The sequence below is a fragment of the Apis florea genome, unplaced genomic scaffold (assembly GCF_048593485.1).
Source record: "Apis florea isolate Af1SG1 unplaced genomic scaffold, ASM4859348v1 contig_1615_pilon, whole genome shotgun sequence".
Lineage (NCBI taxonomy): Eukaryota > Metazoa > Arthropoda > Insecta > Hymenoptera > Apidae > Apis > Apis florea.
The window spans coordinates 5539548-5559368 of record NW_028256416.1 but is presented as its reverse complement, the minus strand read 5'-3'; the positions used below and the strand labels follow the sequence as shown (position 1 = coordinate 5559368).

General features: G+C 23.4%; 6 protein-coding genes across 17 annotated transcripts in view; 3 read left to right on the top strand and 3 right to left on the bottom strand.

The window, feature by feature from the left end:
• The first annotated feature begins 668 nt into the window (after window positions 1-668).
• LOC100867498 (uncharacterized) lies at window positions 669-7626 on the top strand. The gene is made up of 4 exons (XM_086903001.1): window positions 669-960; window positions 4622-4794; window positions 5095-5620; window positions 6303-7626. The coding sequence occupies exons 1-4, from the start codon at window positions 943-945 to the stop codon at window positions 6624-6626; spliced, it is 1041 nt and encodes a 346-aa protein (XP_086759127.1). The 5' UTR covers window positions 669-942; the 3' UTR covers window positions 6627-7626.
• Window positions 6841-11040, bottom strand: LOC100872790 (proteolipid protein 2). 2 transcript variants are annotated; one of them, XM_086903063.1, is made up of 5 exons: window positions 10636-11040; window positions 9163-9304; window positions 8573-8743; window positions 8110-8208; window positions 6841-7941 (listed from the first exon to the last, which is right to left on the bottom strand). In XM_086903063.1, the coding sequence occupies exons 2-5, from the start codon at window positions 9295-9297 to the stop codon at window positions 7807-7809; spliced, it is 540 nt and encodes a 179-aa protein (XP_086759189.1). In that variant the 5' UTR covers window positions 9298-9304; window positions 10636-11040; the 3' UTR covers window positions 6841-7806. The 2 variants fall into 2 exon arrangements, with proteins under 2 accessions (XP_086759189.1, XP_086759196.1); XM_086903070.1 differs by having other exon boundaries at window positions 10412-10857.
• On the top strand, window positions 10863-14439 carry msl-3 (male-specific lethal 3). 10 transcript variants are annotated; one of them, XM_086902894.1, is made up of 11 exons: window positions 10863-10952; window positions 11704-11811; window positions 11893-11961; window positions 12024-12133; window positions 12211-12394; window positions 12488-12673; window positions 12781-13085; window positions 13280-13489; window positions 13567-13760; window positions 13853-13937; window positions 14012-14439. In XM_086902894.1, exons 2-11 carry the CDS (start codon window positions 11710-11712, stop codon window positions 14100-14102), a joined length of 1536 nt encoding a protein of 511 aa, XP_086759020.1. In that variant the 5' UTR covers window positions 10863-10952; window positions 11704-11709; the 3' UTR covers window positions 14103-14439. The 10 variants fall into 10 exon arrangements, with proteins under 10 accessions (XP_086759020.1, XP_086759039.1, XP_086759028.1 ...); XM_086902913.1 differs by having other exon boundaries at window positions 10883-10952; window positions 13597-13760; XM_086902902.1 differs by lacking the exon at window positions 10863-10952 and adding an exon at window positions 11152-11401.
• Window positions 14440-14882: 443 nt separating this feature from the next.
• On the top strand, window positions 14883-19127 carry Fbw5 (F-box and WD repeat domain containing 5). Its single transcript, XM_012492258.2, has 9 exons — window positions 14883-15486; window positions 15657-15814; window positions 15905-16082; window positions 16197-16389; window positions 16494-16715; window positions 16820-16986; window positions 17062-17389; window positions 17482-17694; window positions 17767-19127. Exons 1-9 carry the CDS (start codon window positions 15198-15200, stop codon window positions 18032-18034), a joined length of 2016 nt encoding a protein of 671 aa, XP_012347712.2. The 5' UTR covers window positions 14883-15197; the 3' UTR covers window positions 18035-19127.
• LOC105736662 (E3 ubiquitin-protein ligase PPP1R11) overlaps window positions 18315-19821 on the bottom strand; it is a 4529-nt gene continuing 3022 nt past the window's right edge. The window contains exons 4-5 of one of the 2 annotated variants that reach the window (XR_015290685.1): window positions 19629-19735; window positions 18315-19561 (exon numbers count right to left, since the gene is read on the bottom strand). Coding sequence is in view for 1 of the 2 variants with exons in the window: in XM_086903086.1 (XP_086759212.1) it covers window positions 19710-19735 (26 nt within the window). In the remaining variant the exon portion in view is untranslated. Of the gene's footprint in view, window positions 19736-19821 lie in introns of both variants that reach the window. The other variant, XM_086903086.1, reaches the window with a different exon arrangement.
• Window positions 19594-19821, bottom strand: part of LOC100872669 (succinyl-CoA:glutarate CoA-transferase) — a 3080-nt gene continuing 2852 nt past the window's right edge. Inside the window, exon 4 of the mRNA XM_012492259.3 lies at window positions 19594-19735. The gene's annotated coding sequence lies outside the window, so the exon portion shown is untranslated. The remainder of the gene's footprint in view (window positions 19736-19821) is intronic.

Genomic DNA, 19821 nt, shown 5'->3' with positions numbered 1-19821 from the left:
AATTTGAAAAAAAATAATTTAATTTCATGATTAAAAAAAAAAGATACATGTAATATTTAGATAACTTGTAGCATTAATATGTAACACTAGTATCTATTTTTAATATCGTATTTACTAGAAATTTAGCTGTATCTGCAATATATATTAGAACCACTCTCACTGAACACATGTAATTCCTTTTGCGAATAGTTAAGTTTGTTATTTGCGCCGATTTGCTGAATATAATTTCTGAATTAATGAAAACTTAAATGAATTACGAATATGATACATATTTAATTGTTTTATACTAATCTAAATATGATACATAATTCGATCAACTTTCAAAGAAACTTAATTATACATTATAAAGCAGAAATATTGTCAATATTTATAATAACAATGATAATCGTAATAACTACTAAGAGTAAAAGTGTTAAATTCATCAATATTATTATTATATAATATTTAATATTTAATATTATATTATAATATATATATATATGATATTATATTAATAATATATGATAAATCAATCGATATAGCACAATAACGCAATATTATCCAATTATGTCAATATGATACAATAACAATTATTAATATTACGCGGTAGCAGAGTCATAACAATACCAATAAAATCTTACAAAACTACTGATTAATAAATCAATGATTCAAATTTGTGAATCGAGAAGATGATTGTCCATAACATCGAAGCACTAATTTTTATATTACTGGTGAGACAAATTAAAGAACTGTGTTTATCGATGCCGAAACGTTTCACGATCTCGTATTCCTTCTGACCGATGGAAAGTTGGCCTGCATGTTGCTCGTACCACAGGAATTTAAACGGGGATATAAGTATAAGAACAGGGAGACGGGGAGTCGTTCGCGGTAGTGTGAGGCATAAACGCGCCGGCACCACACCCAGCGTGACCACCATTGCGACACAAGACACGGGACATTGCCATGCGCGTCGCGGTGATCGTGAGTAGCCAAATTCACTTTTTTTCTTCTTTGTTCCTTTTTTATATCCATTAAAAATTCAACTTTTTATCTTCCGCCCTCTGGATTGTCCGCCATTTTGTCGATTCAATCTGTAATTTCTTTTTCACTATCAATTATAATGATAATCTTTTTCTGTTGTGTTAAAAATGAGAAATATATTATTATTAAATATTATTCAATCAATATAAGGTTATGATAAAAAGATTCGAATCATTTCTTTATATTTTGTTTCTGTTACCGTTTATTGCTTATTTTGAATAAGTTTTTTATCATTTTAGTTACAAGTAAGAGAAAAGTATGATTAGTTCTATAATAAAATTGAAACAAGTATGGTGAAACCGTCGAAAGTTTTATTTTTTAATATATAGATATGTATTTAGTTTGAAGAGATAATTCATAATAACTTGAGATATGATATTCAATGGACCGTAATGAAATTAAAATATTTGTATCCTTTCACTAATGATAGAGGATTGGAAATAGAGGTTTGAATTTGAACACGGTCCAATTCCATCCTGTTTCCTGTTCCATTAGAACTGACGCTCACGAAGCGCGAACTTTAAAAATGTTTCGAATGAATTTGAATTAGAAAGTGATTTATTAAATCGATAAATTAATTGCTATATTTTACAAGTGTATTGTAAATGTAAAATCTTTAGATAAGTAAAATATTTATTATTTTTTAAATATAATAATAATTTTAAATAAATATTTAAGTTATTTTTAATTTTTAATTATTTAAAAAAATGAAGATATAAAAATTAAATAAAATTATTTTCGATATATAGACAAGAATTTAAAAAAATATAGCAAAAATTTTGAGATGAAAGAAAAAAAATTAAAAAATGAAAATTTACAAAAATTAAAATAATGAAGATTCTTCATGCAACAAAATATTTTGTATAGTTACTATATGACTTACTGACATTTTATCTTATTATTTCATCATTATATTTACATCAAAATCATCAGGAGAAGGACAAAAAGTAAGGAAGAAATAGTGCGTAGCATGAAAGTCGAAGTAGACAGACAGGTTCTTAGACAATGTGTAAAAAATATATCAACTTACATATAAAGTTTCCTTTATACTTGACATTCCTTTCGTTTAGCTCTGCCAATCCACGTTCTTTGTACATTTGAGCCAGAAAGCTTTCTGTTTCGACCGGTTATGCTTTATAATCATCAAATATTATGTAAGGAGCTCAAGTCAATATATTCTCTATAATTTTACTATTTTTGCTTTTTTCTTCTAATAATTTTTATTATCATTTTCATTAACATAAATTAAAAAACTTTGTTGTTTATACAATCGAAGGAAAATATGTTTTTTTATATTTTATCTTATTTTTTTTTTTATTTAACCAATTTATCTTGTACAAAATTATTTTTCATTTTATATTAAAATTTCTAGACATTCAATTATCAAAACAAAACAATTACCAAGAAAATGCCCAGATTTAAAAATAAAAAAATGTAAAATAAAAAATATTTAATCCTTCGATCAATACATTCATGAGTTCAATTTCAATCGAATAATTTGAAGAATCTCACGCGTGCCTTTCCAAAACGTGATATCCATTGTAAAATCAAAAACAAAAGTCGATCGAAAACAACGAATAAGGAATGAGATGGGTAACTGTTCAAAGAAAGAAAGTGAAAGTAACTGTATGGGGGAGTGAATGAACGAACAAGCTATAGATCTGTATAAGAAAACGAGAATTGGGGGAAGAGAAATTATAGCAAAATCTTGAACGCATTTCTTAACAATGTTCGGCCACGAGGGACGAAAATTAACGGGCTTCCCGCGCAACCAAGCCGAGTGAAAGTGTCTGACAAGAAAGTTGAATAGATTTTTCGCAGTATATTCCCTAGAAATATCTAGTAGGTGCGTGGTCACCAGTTTGGAACGAAGTATAATCCCGTAAGAAACAAATTCGCGTCCACTCGATTCGCCTGTCTCTCCCTTCTCCCTTCTCTCCATCATCTCTTTCTTTCTCTTTCTCTCTCTCTTTTTTTCTCTCTTTCTCTGGCAATACCAGTGCATTCCTGCGAACTAAAAGAACTACAGAGGAGGATATGGCGATCCAGCTCGATGCCTCAACTTCTCCAACACGATTGTCGCAACGTGTATACTTCCTTTTTTCTTTTATACCATTTTTATAAAGCATTGTAATATTTACGCGAATTTTTCATGGAATTTACTGTTTTGAACCTTTAATATGGAGAATCATTTCAATTACATAAATGATTTGATTTTTGCAAAATTTTAATAAGCTTATGATAAAAAGATTGATCATTGAATTTTTTTGAAATTTTATTGATTTATTTTTAGATCTTTAATAAATTCATTTAATTCATTAAATTTATACTTAGATAACAAATTTTTTTTAAATATTTAATTTTTCTTTTTTCGGTATTTCATCAATTTATAATATTTATAATATTATGCAATTGAAAATTTAATAATACGATATTTCAAATTTTATAAAAAAGATTTCTAGAAGCAAATTTATAAATACATAAAAATTACCGAAATCTTAATTCCTATTGATCTATCAAAAATCTAACCAATTGCAATTCTCCAACATAATTTGCTCTTACTATATCACTTTTACTTCCTGTAATTATTGACACGCTATCAACAGATTATTAAGAATTCCATTACTTATAATTATATTTCTCTCTTTCATATACCAGATATATTTATCAATTCTCTTGTCCTAATTATATTTATTATTATATAATACAATATTATTCTTTCTTACAAAATCAAAATTTTCTAAAACCTTAAAACCTTAGTTTTAAATAATTCTTATGGAATCGAGAGTTACGATAACATGAGATGGTATTTCATATTCTTATATAAGAGAAATTATACGAAGGAATAAGTCTGTTAATATAAGTTCTCGCGACATAGCTGGAAGGGAGTTGCGATCAAACTATCGAATCACTGCATTTATTGGTATGATCGTAATTCGATTGTTCTTACTTTTCCATTTGCATTCATTCGATATAACAGGTTTCCATCGAAGGATTCGTTTGAAACCGGTCCTGCATTTCTAGTTTACACGTTTTCTGAAAGCATTTCTATATATGTTTAATAATTAAGAGCATTATTAATCACAAAATTCATACGATACCAGAGAGAAAAGAGAAAGCGTTTCGATTTCGAGAAGTCGCGACGCATAATACTTGCATATATGTAATGCATCTTGTGTGGTACACACGTAACTTGTTGCTTGACATTTAAGTCATCAAAGCAACGAAGAAAAAGAAGCGAAGAAAAAATATATAGAAGATTCGTATATGAAACGTATAATTCAAATTATATTTATCAAGAAGGCTTCTGCAATATTTTAGATTGAAAAATGCATAGATTAGTTCATCATTTATCGATCTCATATATTGATTATTGTGATTGCTGTTGCACTGATTTCATTCGCCTTTCTTCAGATTTATGTATAATTTTTGATAATTTTATCTTTTACATTTATTATTACAATTCAGTTTTAAAAGCCCTTGATGTAGATAAATTTTTTTCTACATAAAAATTTGTATTAATCAATATTTTTATGAATATAATTAATATTTTTGTTTTAAATTTCGAATATATATAATAAAAAATATATTTATTTTGCAGTTGTTGGCATGCGTCACTGCGCTTGTTTCAGCTCAATTTAACCAAGATGATAATGTATCACAAAAAGGAGGGTCATCTTTACGATCAACTCGTTTTCAGAGATTGCCATCTGTTCGACCAGCAGTTCCAACTGCACTTGCAAATCAACGAATTCGTCGACCAATTACATTTAGGTAAAATTAATAATGAGATTAATATATATATATATATATATATATATATATATATATATATATATATATATATAAATTTCAAGGAATTTTGGTTAAATTCTTGAAAAAATATCAATCAATATTAATTTTTATAACAGCCAAGTAGATATTAACACTATGAATGATACAATTTATTTTATTAAAAATATAAATGTAAAAATAAATGCATAAATTTAGATTTATGAACATTCAATATTTTCCAAATCTTAATTTGTTTAACATTGCAGTAACTAATAATAACTATTTTTTATCTATCTATAGATCTAGAATCGAAGATTCAATTGGAACAGGACCAGGCTCCTTTACTCCAATTAAGTCATTGAAACCAAATTTACCCACTGGATCAGCATCACTTCCTCCACAAATTAAACCAGTGAACGAAGAACCAGATGAAGGAATTCGAATTCACGAATCACCGCGAGAACATGATAATCAGGATGATGATGTCAATATAAGTGACGAGCCGTTGGATAGTCAAGAAGAAAGTGAAGAAAACATACCACGTACCGTTACAAATCTTGGTTCTATATCAAAAACTTCCGCTAATGTTGTCCCAACAGCTCAATCGGGACAATATCGTCCTCTTCCGGGAACAGGAAGTCCAACCACCAGAGGAAGCGCATTTCCAACAGCGCCATCAGCACCAGTTCAATATCGATCGACATCAAAACCAAACAAATCAAGAAAACCGATAGAAGAACCATTTAAGCAACAAGTTAAACCGCCTACAAAACCAGTGAAATCATCTCAATCTTATGACACTCGTGGAAAGAAGCCTGTTGCACAGGTTAGTGTGCAAACCTGATAACATTGTTTAAGTTTCAATATTTAAAGGATTTTCTTTATTTTAATGGGATTAATTTAATTAAAGAAAAATAATTTATAAAAAAGTAATTGAAATCTTCTATCATTTACAATCTTATATACATATAAATCTTATATTAATATCATGAAATATTTAAAGCTTTTTTTCATTCTTATTATATAAAAAACCATATATGTATATTGTTCATTTATATGTATATATTTCATTTTAATAATCGTCTATCATTAGCATTTAATTTGAATAATTAAAAAGTTTAAAAGAATGAAAAATTATTAGAAATAATTATAATTAAATATGAAATTATAAAAACATAAATAAAAATACATTGAGTACAATAAAAAGATATTATTTTTATGTAGTAAAAACAATTTAAACTTTCAACAATCATATTTCTCTATATAGTTTTTAGTAATTTCTCTATATAGTTTTCTAATATAATCTCTCTAATATAATTTTCTAAAAGGAGAGAATGATCCTTATCATTCTTTTATAATCTTCTTTTATAATTTATCATTCTTTTATATCAAAATAAAATGAAATTGATTTAAAATGATTGATTATTATTTATGAAAATAAAAAATTCATCAATTAATTTAATTAAGTTAAAATTTATATTTAAAAATATTTTAATATTTTGTAATAGATTATAAGACGATATCGTAACGATAATTCGGATGGCTCTATCACATGGGGTTTTGAAAACGACGATGGATCATATAAAGAAGAAATAATCGGTATTGATTGTATCACCAGAGGTAAATACGGTTATATTGATCCAGATGGCATTCGTCGAGAATATACGTATGAAACTGGAATCAAATGCGATGAAGAACAACGAGAAGAAGAAGAAAATGGATTTGTGGATTATCAAGAAAATAAATTAGTACTTCCTGATGGTAAAACTATAGATCTATCGAGCATGGGTAAGAAACAAGCTCGTAGACCTCGTTTTCTTCAAAGAAATTAATAATATTTCAATAATTTTTTTTTGTCTTCATTTAAAATATTGAATTACATAAAAATCGATAAAAAATTTTCTTGTGATTATACATTTGTTGAAAAAAAAAGTAGAGTTTTATTAAATAAAACATATAATATAAAATAATAAGTTAAGCTATTAAGTTAGCAATATTATATATTATAATTAACAATTATATTTTATGAAAATAATGACGGTCTAATTTTCAGAAGATATTAAATAATTTATTTTTTTAAATATCAAGTTAATACACATTTTATCATTATCATCAATTACTTTTATTCTGAAATTTATAATTAGAATTATTTAGTATATAATTATATCATGTACATATAATATATACGTTTAGGTACTTGTATTGAACTTGTCGAATAAAAATGACAAAAATATTTTTAACATACTGCGTAATATCATGAACAAATTTACAAATGTTATAAACAATCTTACTCATATTTAATAATATATAATTTTGTATAAAACATACATATATATAATAAGTAAAAATGGCAAAATTAACTTGATTTGTTATATAATACATTCTATTATGATCTTTATATGAATAATTACAAATAAATTAAGAGAACTATCTGTCCATGTCTCATTCTAATCAGGAATGCAATAAAATTGCCATTGTATAAAATGAAAAAATTAAATACAAAATGAATACAAATATATTAATTGATTTTGCATATAGTGTGAACACAATACTTAAATATATATTTCTTGTATATGTATACAAATATATGTATATACTATCTGTTAAAAATATTATTTTAATATTAACAGATTTTAAAAATTAAATACATATATAATATATTATCATTATTAATATTATTAATATGAAAAATTCCGAAATACGCATTATATTATAATTGTATATATATAATTTTTTTTATAGTACAAAGATATAAAATTATAGAATATTGCTTCTCTTTCATGAAATTACATAATATGTGTATACACAAATATATAAGTTTTATAGATAAAAGATAATGAAATTTTCAAATCTATTGTATCCTGTTCTTGTTTGATAATCTTTTGCATTAAAGCATTAAAATGAGAAAAATTTGAAAGTAAATTTATCAAATTTTCTCTATAAAAGCAATGATATGTTTTACAACTGGTCTTTGTGTAGTTCATCAAAAAAATCATATATTTTATGATAAAATTAGTACGCAGGACTTGTCACTGTAGACACTTGTTTCGGTGTGTGCTGTCCCTGTGCTAATGCACCATTTTTTATTGCTTGGAACTTAAGCCAGGCATCATAACCATAAACTACCATAGCACAATATCCGAAAAACTATAAAAATATATAAAAATGTTAAAAATATAAAAAAACATTAAACAATTTAAACAAACAATTCATTAAATTATAATTTATCTAAACTTAATTAATCGTTCAAGGTCACTTCAATTACAAACTATTTAATTTAATTTTTAATTTTCAATATTGATTGAAAAGACTTACTGCTGCTACTCCGTAAGCTTCTATATATTTGGCATAATCAACTGCAAGAGAAGCAGCCAGCAAATAGAAAGCAGTCCAAATTATACAAAATAAAAATTCCTATAAATAAAAATGTAATATGACGTTATTTTATAAATATTATATGATATTATTTTTAAAACATTCTTAATTAATATTATTTTATACAATACAACAAATAAAATTTCATACAAAAATTAATAAATAAAAAACAAAAAATAAACAAAATTATAACATTAAAATGATTAAAATAATTGATATATCATATAGTATATTAAAATATAAAGTATCCTAATTATTTATTATAATATCAATTTTTTTTTCCTCGGGTAAAAACCACTATTAACTTTTTAAGAGATATCAGTTCAAAAATTATTACTATTTGCCAAAAATCTTATATTATTATAATTATATATAAAAAATTATTTTTATTTTTTTAACTTACAATTTTTAACCAAGGAATTTTCGAGAATTTTTCTACAATATGAAACAAATAAAAAACAAGTAATATTCCTGTGAACCAAAAACCTCCCATAGCCACAGTATTAAACCATTCTCCGCGGCTAGCATGATAAGACGATACCGTAATACATATAAATCCCAAAAGATTTAGAACCTATAAAAAAAAGCATATAATTAATAATTAATAATAATATAATTAATAATTATATTTTTTTATTTTTAATGAAATTAAATTAGATATTGTTAAAAAATTAAAAATTAGACTACATACTGTAGAAATTTTATTTTATATTTTCACTGTATTAACATCTGTAATATAATTTCATAATACTAATTTCATATATATAATATAGATAATTCATATAGATATATATATTATTTTATAATAATGATAAACATACATGTGATATATAAAATCAAGACGAGTGTCAAAAAAACAAATGTTCGTCTTTTTAATGTCCATCATAGCATTATATTATAAGCAAAAGCAGCCTATAAGCTTTATAAGTCTTATACATTTTCTTAGAAAGTAATTCTAGATCTTACAATATAATGCTACAACCGTTAACTTACTACTTGAACGATTTTAAGAATTCCAGGCAATGTTCTTATATAAGACGAATCGAATCGAATATTTGGTTGTGTTGTAGTCGTACTCGTCGTTACAGTGGTAGTTGTAGTGTGTTGTGCTGGAAATCCTTGATCCATCGTAATTCTGAAAAAAATTACATAATATTATTAAAAATTTTGCAAATACAAATCTTTTATTAATTAATAAAAATTAAGTCATGTGAATTCTAAATGTAAAATAATAAATTTCAAAAATTAAAATATATTTTTAAATTATATAAATATAAATATATCAATATATATATATATATATATTGCTAAATATAGTATATATACATATATACATTTATTTTTTATCACATTTTTTATAAAATAAATGCCATACAAAAAATATAAATATATTTAATCACATCTATTATATTTTGTGGTATTAACATAGAACCCAATAATTATATAAATTTCTATTATTTTTTCTTATAAAAGAAATTCAATTTGTAATATTGTAATAAATATTGTTTTTTATGTATAAAATTTATTAATTTATTAATTTAATTTAATTTAATTTTTAATTTAAAAAAAAATAAATAAAAACACAAAAATAAATGAGGGAAGCCTGATGGATAAATTATAAATTATCATGCAGTTGAAAAAGGCGTAAACTTCCATCGTAAATAAAGATAAACATTGTATTAGATTTGATTCTGAATTGAAACTATTTAATAAAATTATCACATTTCAATAACATACTAAAACAATTATTCAATATCAGCATGAAGTCATCTCAACTGAAAATAGCAAATGACAAGATTTCTATGTTATGAACAATATACGAGAAATATATCAGAAAATGAATCTGTCTCTATTCATAAATAAATTGACTATAAGTACAATTTATATACATTTGTGGGCGGTGGATTTGATTTAGCACGATATCGGTCAAATCTAGTAAAGAATGCGATAATTAAAAAACATAATAATTAAAAAACATATAACATATAATAAAATTAAAAAAAATTGAAAAAAATAAAATATGTAATATATTTACATATTTTAATAAATATTTAAAAATATTTTTTTTCATAAAAAAAACAATATTTTAAATATTACAACAATAATAATGTTTATTTCAATCTGAATTATTAAATTAGCAAACAAAAATGTATAATTTTTTTTTCATAATAATAAATTTCATTAATTCTATGTATTTCTGTCAATAATAAATAATCTTCGCTAATTCCTCACGCTCTCTTACATTAATATAAAATAGCGGGAAGAAAATCATTTAGTATTTTTAATTATATTTTTATAAATATAATTAAAACACTATTATTGTAACACTATTGTTTCACTGTTATGATTTTCTTATTTTACTTATTTTTCTATTTTTGGTTATTTATTCTTAGGAGATCATAAAATGAATTTCCAGATATTATTTCCATGTCATACATATATATATATATATGATGTACAATCTACCTGATTTGACAGATTGATCTCTACACTCAATTATTATTAAATTTCCTTTATTTATTGCATATAAATTTAAACTTTTTTGTCCTTGAAACACTAGAAAATAAAAATCTTGAGATCTTTTTCACCAAATCCGAATACATGTATAAATAACAAAAAAAAATAACACGCAACACGTTTCAAGCAAACAATATTAACGAATGGATCTATGAAACTGGTAGGTGTGTATATACAATTTGTACAATTTTGCCCCACTTTATATTCACTTAAAGTTCCCTCTAGTAGAAAAATTTATAAGTAAGTAATAATCAACTAATAAGACGGTAAGTATTAATTTGATCGATAAATGAACTTTATTATACAAATATAAATTTTATCTACTGTAAGTACAGTATATATCGATATAGAAGTAATTTTTAATAAATGTTAATTATTAATTTTTATAATTTTTCGTTTTTATACATATGGAAAAAAATTAAATTATTAATTTGTCAAATATAATATAAATTTATTATATTACAGAATAATTTTATAAATTCATATTTATTGAAAATTATAAACTTAAAAAGAAAATATGTTAATTATTAATTAATGTAAAATAAAATAAAAAAATATGATATGGATATTTATGGCGAGTTTTCATGGAATATTAATATATAAACTTTTCATTTATAAATGTGTATATTATATTATTATTATTAATACAAATCAAAGAACATATTTTGAATGGTGCTTTATATTTATTATTGATATAAATAGTTTATCAAATGAGGTTAGTTGTATCTGGTGTGTATAAACTAATTCAATTCAGTAAACGATTCTGAAACCGGGAGACTTAAATTTCTGGTCATACAATATTATTAACGCATTATATAGGAATTTAATATATTCAATGATTATTAATAAATTTAAATAAAAAGTTTTGAGAGATTATGTAGAACTTTTCGTTATAATTATTGATTATTTTTTATTTAAATACAATGTAAGGTTATGTTAATCTAAACAATTTTGTTATCCCGTTATTCCACGATCATTTATGAAATAAATTCGTGATTTTGCTCTAATATTTAATAGTAAGGAATGGTTTCTACTCGAGGACCAAAATTTAAATTTTGTGATGGTGAAAAAGTTCTTTGTTATGAACCTGATCCTACAAAAGCAAAAGTATTATATGACTCAAAGGTATATTATAAAAAATAAAAAATATAATATAAAAGACAAATAAAATTTTCATTCTTTATTATTACATATATATCATTATAGGTACTTGATGTTATAGTTAATAAAGATCAAAGAGGACGTAAAGCTGTTGAATATTTAATACATTTCCAGGTAAATAATAAGTGTTATCTTGTTTTTGACATTGATGTTTAATAAAATACATATAATGATAGGGATGGAATTCTTCATGGGATCGTTGTGTAACAGAAGAATATGTATTAAAAGATACGGAAGAAAATCGTCAACTTCAACGAGATTTAGCACAAAAAGCACAGTTACAATTGTATGTATATAAAATAAAATTTAATATAAGAAATAATTTAATATAAAAAAATTTCATTTAATAAAAATAATAAACAGGGGAGCATATTTATATCGGAGAGAACGTAAGAAAAGAAGTCATAAATTATCTGAACGTTTAAACGAAACTGAAAATCAAGAACCGAGAAGAAGAGCAAGAAGTGGTGGTAGTAGAGCAACATCAGCAACAACTGGATCATCAGAAGATGGTAGTTCAGGACAGCATGCTGATTATGATACTGAAGTATTATTTCTATTGTATATATATTTTATATATATTAATATATAATAAATTTATTTATATTTAATCAAAATATTTGTCATTTTGTTATTAAAGGAAGTTATTACTGAAGAAGATACAGAAAGTAGTTCAGATTATGTTGGTGAAACAAGTGATGACGAAGATAGTGGTGGTGGTAGTCAATCTGGTGCCAGTATAAAGCCAGGAATTGATCTTGATATAGGTACTACTTTAAGAAGAATTTTGGACCAAGATTATGATCTTATAACTAATAAAACTAAGGTATTATTATCATTTTTTAAAATTATAGTATACACAATTATAATCAAAAAAGTATCTAAAATTATAATTTAAAATTTGAAAGTAATAAAAATTAATATGGATTTTAGCTAGCAGTTCTTCCTGCACAACCTACTGTTGCAAATATCTTAGAATCGTGGGTTCAACACTTTACGACAACACAATTAACAAACATTCCTGAAAAACCGCAAAGAAACAAAGCAAATAATACAATAGAAAAAACAATTAACGAAATAAACATATGTAGAGAAGTCGCTGATGGATTGCGTATATATTTCGATTTTACGTTACATGATCTTCTTTTATATAGACAAGAACAAGAACAATATTGTAATTTAAAATCTTCTTTTTTATATGGTGAACATCCAACTCTTGTCAAAGAAGAACCAATTGAGTAAATTTTAATACTTATTATTTATTTATTGAAAATTTTTAATTTTATAATTAAATGTTTTATGTATTTTATAATTTAAAATATTTTTAGAATAAAATAAAATGTTTACTTATAAGTTTATTAAAATAAATTAATTAATACAGTTAATAGTTTGTTTTTATATTTTAATTATTAATGTAATTGTAATTTTTAAGGAATTCAGAAGTATTAGTTAAAGAAGAATATGAAGATACTGAGTATGCTCATTTACCACCTTTTCAAGAACATGATCAAGAAATAGATACTTCGAAAACAATAACAAATTCAAAGCGAAGATTGAGATCATACAGAGTGAGTTCTATTGATGAAAATAGGCAATTGAGATCATATGAAGAAATTAAACAAGATACAGGAAATTTATCAAGGTGAATTAAATTTTTAATGCAGCAAATCATTTTAACATTATTAATAATTATAAAATTGATAAGATTTTTTTTTTTAGTATTGCAAGTACAAGTTCTCGTTGTTCTAGCCCACGTGGTGTAACATTGAGAATACCTGTTGTTACATCTGCGCAAGTCAACGCTTTACTTCAACAATCAAACAAATGGAGATTAATGCCAGAATCATCAAAATCAGAAGGTCCTCCAAATCCTTCTACCTATTATGGTGCCATTCATTTAACGCGATTATTTGGTATGTAAAAATAAATTATTATCAAATATTTTAACAAATGTATTATTATTAAATATTTATAATTGTAAATAAAATCATATAATTTCTATTAGTTAAATTACCAGACTTGCTGCAGTTAACGGATATACCACATAAAAAATTGAAGGTTCTTTTAAAATATTTGGATATGTTTCTTAGGTAATATTTTTTTTTTATTTTTTAAATATTTTTTGTTTTTTTTTTTGTAACTAATAAAAATTAAATTTTTATAGTTATTTAGAAATGCATAGAGAGTGGTTTGGTGAACAATTTTATATGCAAATGGAAAATCAACTAATTTCTCAAGCAAGTAATTCTACATAAATTGCATTCTTTCTCTATATCCATTTACAGATACAATGTGTATACATCGTGTGGATATTACATGAGATTTATAGCAAGGATATATACTTGTGAATTCGATATAAGTGATGAACTTTTTTGTATCAATTATGAAAATACTTTTTTACATGCCTTCCGTAATGAAATTTTCCTTATAAATATTATATTATACTGTTATGTTTATGACATAAAAAAGACTGTGTGAAGTAAATGTGGTAAAAGTGCAAACAAATAAAAAGAAATATAAAGATTAGAGATATACATAAAACAAAAAATTATATAATTTTTTTTTAATAAAATATTTTTGATAAAATGTCAATGTGTGATTTAAATGATTTAAGAAATATTTATTATCTCATTTATCATTATTTACATAAATATATATAATATTTATATATCATTAATATTAATTAATATAAAAGATTATAATATGAATATAATTTATGAATAATTTAATTTAATAGCAAATTTTAATATAAATTTAATATAAATGTAATTTTTTTTTCACGAATCGTGCTTTATATAAGAATAAAATTGCCTTTTTTTTATTTTAGTTAATGAATTCAATGAAAATATGAGTTACAATTATAATTAATTATATTTATTTATGCCTAGTATAGAAAGTAGTACTTTTATATATATATTTGCGTATGCTTTGTGCGTGTGCGCGCGCGTGCGTGTATGTGTATGACAATAAATATAAATATATATATATATATATATATAAATTGCAAATGGTGCGCACGCATACATGATATCTACATTGGTATGTGTACAAAATATAGATCTTTGTAGCTTTTAAAAAGAAAACAACTACGGAATCTATTACTATTTTTGGCAATACAAATTATCTTATCTATCGTTAGTCGTAGAATGTTAGATGCAATCAAAGAGTTTAATTTTATAGACGATTGCAACGCTTTTTAATTGTGCCAGTTTATATTGCATTTATTATTTGCAAATGTCCGGCGATTAATCATTTTCGATCTCGGTCTCGTACGTTCTCAAAAGTGCTTATATTACAACAGCGTTACTGAAGTATCAGCTGTTCTAGTAAATAAAGAACGGCATTTCGATATGGACATCGTTGAAAATGTTACGAAAAATCAAGAAAACAGTAAAGAAAATACACGTATGTCAGGAGAAAAGAGCAATTGTTTATTTGAGATATGTGAAGGGAATGAAAATTGGTATTATATGCCGGATTCCATTCTTTTGAATATTTTTCAATATTTAACGCCAAAGGAGTTGACAATTGCAGGAGAAGTATGTAAATCATGGTATAGAGTATCGCATGATGAATTTCTTTGGAAAGATCTGTTCTATCAAACATACAAAATAGACCCGGACATCGGCATTATGCCAGGTTAACTTTATATATTTATAAATATTCAACATTGCAAAGAGAACACAATCTTCATATCATTAAAAATAAAACTAATACGCACTATGCATGTAATTAAAAATCACTATTGATATTAATATCCATTTATATTTTTTTTATTTTATATTTAATTATATGTTACTATATTTTAGGAAAAACTTCATGGTTAGGCGAATTTAAACGTTTAACATATCATACACCACTTTTAGAAACAGAAGTACTTAAAGAACATTCCCATCAAGTTTTACATGTTAGTTTTTCACACAATGGAAAAATGTTTGCTACTTGTTCAAAAGATGGATATATTTTTGTGAGTTATTTCTATTTTATAATTATTTAATTTTTATTATTTTATGTTTAATAATACTAATTAATTTATAATTTATGAAATTTATTATAGGTTTGGGAAAGTCAATATCCTGTTAGTATAAAATATCTTCATGATATGAAAACATTTAGTTGGAAATATACACAATTTTCACAATTTAATTCTTCTGATACTTTACTACTTGTTTCTGGTGTACATTTTGGAACTCCTCTTAGTACTTCGGGTGAAATAGCAGTATTTAGATTAGCACGTAAGAATATATGAATGAATTTAATTAATATTTTATATATTTTAATTAAACATTTTAAAATTAATAATAAAAAGAATGTATTATCAGTTGTTATTTAATTTCTTTTTGTTACAGCTGGATTTGATCTTCAATGTAGAGTAATAAATAAACCTTATGATATATTTGGTACATGGTATAGTGAACATTACCTTATAAGTGGAAATTTATGTTGGTTAGCACACTTAGTTAGTACTAGTCTCTTATGGCTTAATAAAGCAAATCAAGAGACATCTAGTGAACATGTACCTATTATGACACAGTTATTTAGGTATTTTATGTGACAAGTAATTTTTAATATCATAAAAACAATTTTGCATTCATAAATATATTAATAATATTAATAATTAAATATGATTATTTTGTATATTTTAGATTTTACAATGGTAATGCATCATCACTTCGAGCAATAATGATAGCTAACTGTTTGACATCTGAACAAAATGAATCTGAGGAACAACAAAATCAACCTTCATCTTCTAATATTAAAGAAGAAAAAGGAAATCCACCAAGTCATAAAGATATTTCATCTGCATCTTCTAATGACACTTTACAAGAAGAACCTGTTGTTCTTCGTCATGCATCATCCAGATTACAGTAAGTTAATTAAGCAAAATACATTTCCTATTTATATATATTTTATTCAATTTAAAATATTATTGAAAACAATTGATATAATTAACTCAAGCATATACAAATAGATATAGTACATTGGAAGGTGGATTTATGAATTGGAAGAAACTTGGTGATGGTTTTGAATATGCTAATCCTATACAATATAATCAGGAATATAGACAAGTAGAAATGGAAAAAAAAGTGCAAGAAAATGACAAAAAAAATGAGAATTCTTTGTGGAATAAATCTGGAAGTAAGTGAAATTTATTATAATTTATTATAATTATTATTATATTCTTACTGTACAAATATAAAATTTTAAATGCAGAATCATCAGATATAAAAGAAAGTGAAGATGAATTATCAAATAATTGTGAAAAATATCTTATTTTTACAACTGGATCAAAAACTTATACACCGCATCAGGTGGGTTTCAAGAGAATAAAAAATGTAAAATTCCCTGCACGATTAGATCCAGGGCCATCATTGCGTGAAAGAATAGAACAAAGAGAAAGAGAACGAGAAAGACAAAATTCTTATGCATTTATTACTAATTGGTTGGATTATGAATCTGTAGCTGATCAATTTGATAAAGTAGATCACTTAATTGATTTGCATGGACATATTATAGGGATGGGACTATCTCCAGACCATAGGTTGGTCATATTTTTTTTATACTATAAATATAAATTTATATTTTTACTTTTTATTATAAACAATATATATATATATATATGTTTATTATTAGATATTTGTATGTAAATACAAGACCATGGCCCCGAGGTTACGTTATTACAAATCCATTACAACCTCCGCCGATAGCTCAAGAAATTGATATACATGTTATTGATTTAGTAACATTAAAGCAAGTTGGTACCATGCTAAGAGCTCATAAGGCATATACACCAAATAATGAATGCTTCTTTATTTTTCTTGATGTATGCAATGAATATGTAGCCAGGTAAATTTAATCAATTAATTTTATATAAATAATTGTCTCATTTTAATTTTCTAAGATTAAAATTATTATCAGTGGAGCTGAAGACAAACATGGTTATCTTTGGGACAGACATTATGGAGTATGTTTAGCTAAATTTCCTCATTCTGATGTTGTTAATTCTGTTGCTTTCAATCCATGTGATCCTGAAATGTTAGTCACAACTAGTGATGACTTTACTGTTAAAGTTTGGCGTAGTCGAGCTGTAGTTCGTTCATTAGGATTAAATGAAGATTCCTTCCGTAGAGGTATGGAAGTACGTAATAGGCGAAAATTTCGAAAAAGTAGTTGTAATATTGATTGACTAAAGACTATTAAATTTCCAATTTAAATTTCTATTTAAAATCTTGAAAAATATATTAAATTACTTTACTTAACCTTCTATTTAAATGTGTAATATATTAATATATGAATTCATAAATTCTATTTTTAATTAAATAGAATTTAATAATAGAATATATATGGTTATACATTTATAAATATAATCTATAGATATTTATAATTATCTATAGATATTAATAATTAACACAAATGTTACATATATTTTATTTATAGAGTACTATCCTTAAGTAAAAAAAGAATGATTCTGCTGTATAATGATATTTATTAGAATTTGAATATTTATATAATTTTTTTATAATTCAAAAATTTTCACATAATTTTATTCATTTTTTTGTCATTTTACATGTACTTAAAGATAAATTATTTTCTTTCGAAAATAAGTTGTACATTTTTAAATATTTAAGAATAAATCTCTTCTAAATTTTTATAACAAATTTAATTGACAATATTTTATGTTTAGATAATAAGATAATATTTTCTGACTGATATTTTTAAATTAATTTAAAATAAGTTTTGATGGTACACAAATGTTTAATATATATAATTAGCAATTGCTGAAATAATTCTCATTAAAATAAAAATGTAAAATTAAAATAATGTTTTATAATTTTATTCAAATAAAAAAAGAAGACAAAAAATTAAAAATTTTTAATTATTCTATATATGTATATACAAATAATGTATCATCAGAACTATATAAATAATTATTTGTAATTAATATATTTTGAATAAGAAAATTTACTTTCAATTAAAATGAAATATAATATTTTAAACAAAGATTATCATTTGAAAAAAAATTATATTAATAAAAATATTATATAAGAAAAAAAAAGCTAATTAAAAAAAGAATTATTTTCTATGTTACAAATTTTAACATATATAATTACTTAAATATTATAATTATTATAAATATTATATTATAACAAGAGATATATATGTAATAAAAGATAATTAAGAATCGTTAAAATGAATCGTTAAGAAATTTATATTTAAAGTTATATGTAATTATTTCGTTAAGAGTTTTAAATTTATAATAAACTTTAATACTTACAATATTTTTGTAATTTGTTTTAGAATAATTATTAAAAAGCTATAAGATAATATACATGTTTTTATACTTTGTGATATAGGAACTATAATTAATTCTATAAAACTATATATTAATTCTATTTCAATGAAAAAATGTATATATTTTTATTTTTAAATTATTTAAAAATCATTAGCTATCATTAATAAATTTTTGACTATATATTATATAAATATTGAATCATGTAACATCAATTAATGATATAATGAATAAAAATCTATTTTCTTTTTTCCTTTACTTTCAATAATAATATACTTTAATCACTTATTAATAATATAAGTATTACAAGTGTAACTTGCAATATTTATTAAAAAATATGAATGTTAATAGTAGTAGTAATAATAATAATAATAATAATAATAAAATTATGCTAAAAATTGATTTCTTAATATTTCAAATTTCCTACAAAATACATATTAATATATTATTATATCTAATTTCATAAGAAATTATATTTAAAATCACATACCTAATTTTCACATTTCTTTTCTACAGCATTGATTCAAATTTTTTTTTCCATTTAAAGATATTATTTATATTATTAACATATTTATGTAGATACATTTACCATTGATTCTATAAAAAATATATAAAAAATTTTAAATAAAATTTTTAAACTTTTTTTATATTATTTAATTTATATATGCATTTTTGATATAATT

Coding starts and splice junctions, on each gene's coding strand:
- msl-3 (XM_086902894.1), top strand. CDS start 11,710: ATGGTTTCTACTCGAGGACCAAAATTTAAATTTTGTGATGGTGAAAAA. Junction 12,395..12,487: donor ATGCTGATTATGATACTGAA/GTATTATTTCTA, acceptor TTGTTATTAAAG/GAAGTTATTACTGAAGAAGA. Junction 12,674..12,780: donor TTATAACTAATAAAACTAAG/GTATTATTATCA, acceptor TATGGATTTTAG/CTAGCAGTTCTTCCTGCACA.
- LOC100867498 (XM_086903001.1), top strand. Junction 4,795..5,094: donor CGTCGACCAATTACATTTAG/GTAAAATTAATA, acceptor ATCTATCTATAG/ATCTAGAATCGAAGATTCAA. Junction 5,621..6,302: donor GAAAGAAGCCTGTTGCACAG/GTTAGTGTGCAA, acceptor ATTTTGTAATAG/ATTATAAGACGATATCGTAA.
- Fbw5 (XM_012492258.2), top strand. CDS start 15,198: ATGGACATCGTTGAAAATGTTACGAAAAATCAAGAAAACAGTAAAGAA. Junction 15,487..15,656: donor GGACATCGGCATTATGCCAG/GTTAACTTTATA, acceptor ACTATATTTTAG/GAAAAACTTCATGGTTAGGC. Junction 16,083..16,196: donor AGCAGTATTTAGATTAGCAC/GTAAGAATATAT, acceptor TTTTTGTTACAG/CTGGATTTGATCTTCAATGT.
- LOC100872790 (XM_086903063.1), bottom strand. CDS start 9,297: ATGGATCAAGGATTTCCAGCACAACACACTACAACTACCACTGTAACG. Junction 8,209..8,572: donor AAATTCCTTGGTTAAAAATT/GTAAGTTAAAAA, acceptor TTTTATTTATAG/GAATTTTTATTTTGTATAAT. Junction 7,942..8,109: donor AAGCTTACGGAGTAGCAGCA/GTAAGTCTTTTC, acceptor ATATTTTTATAG/TTTTTCGGATATTGTGCTAT.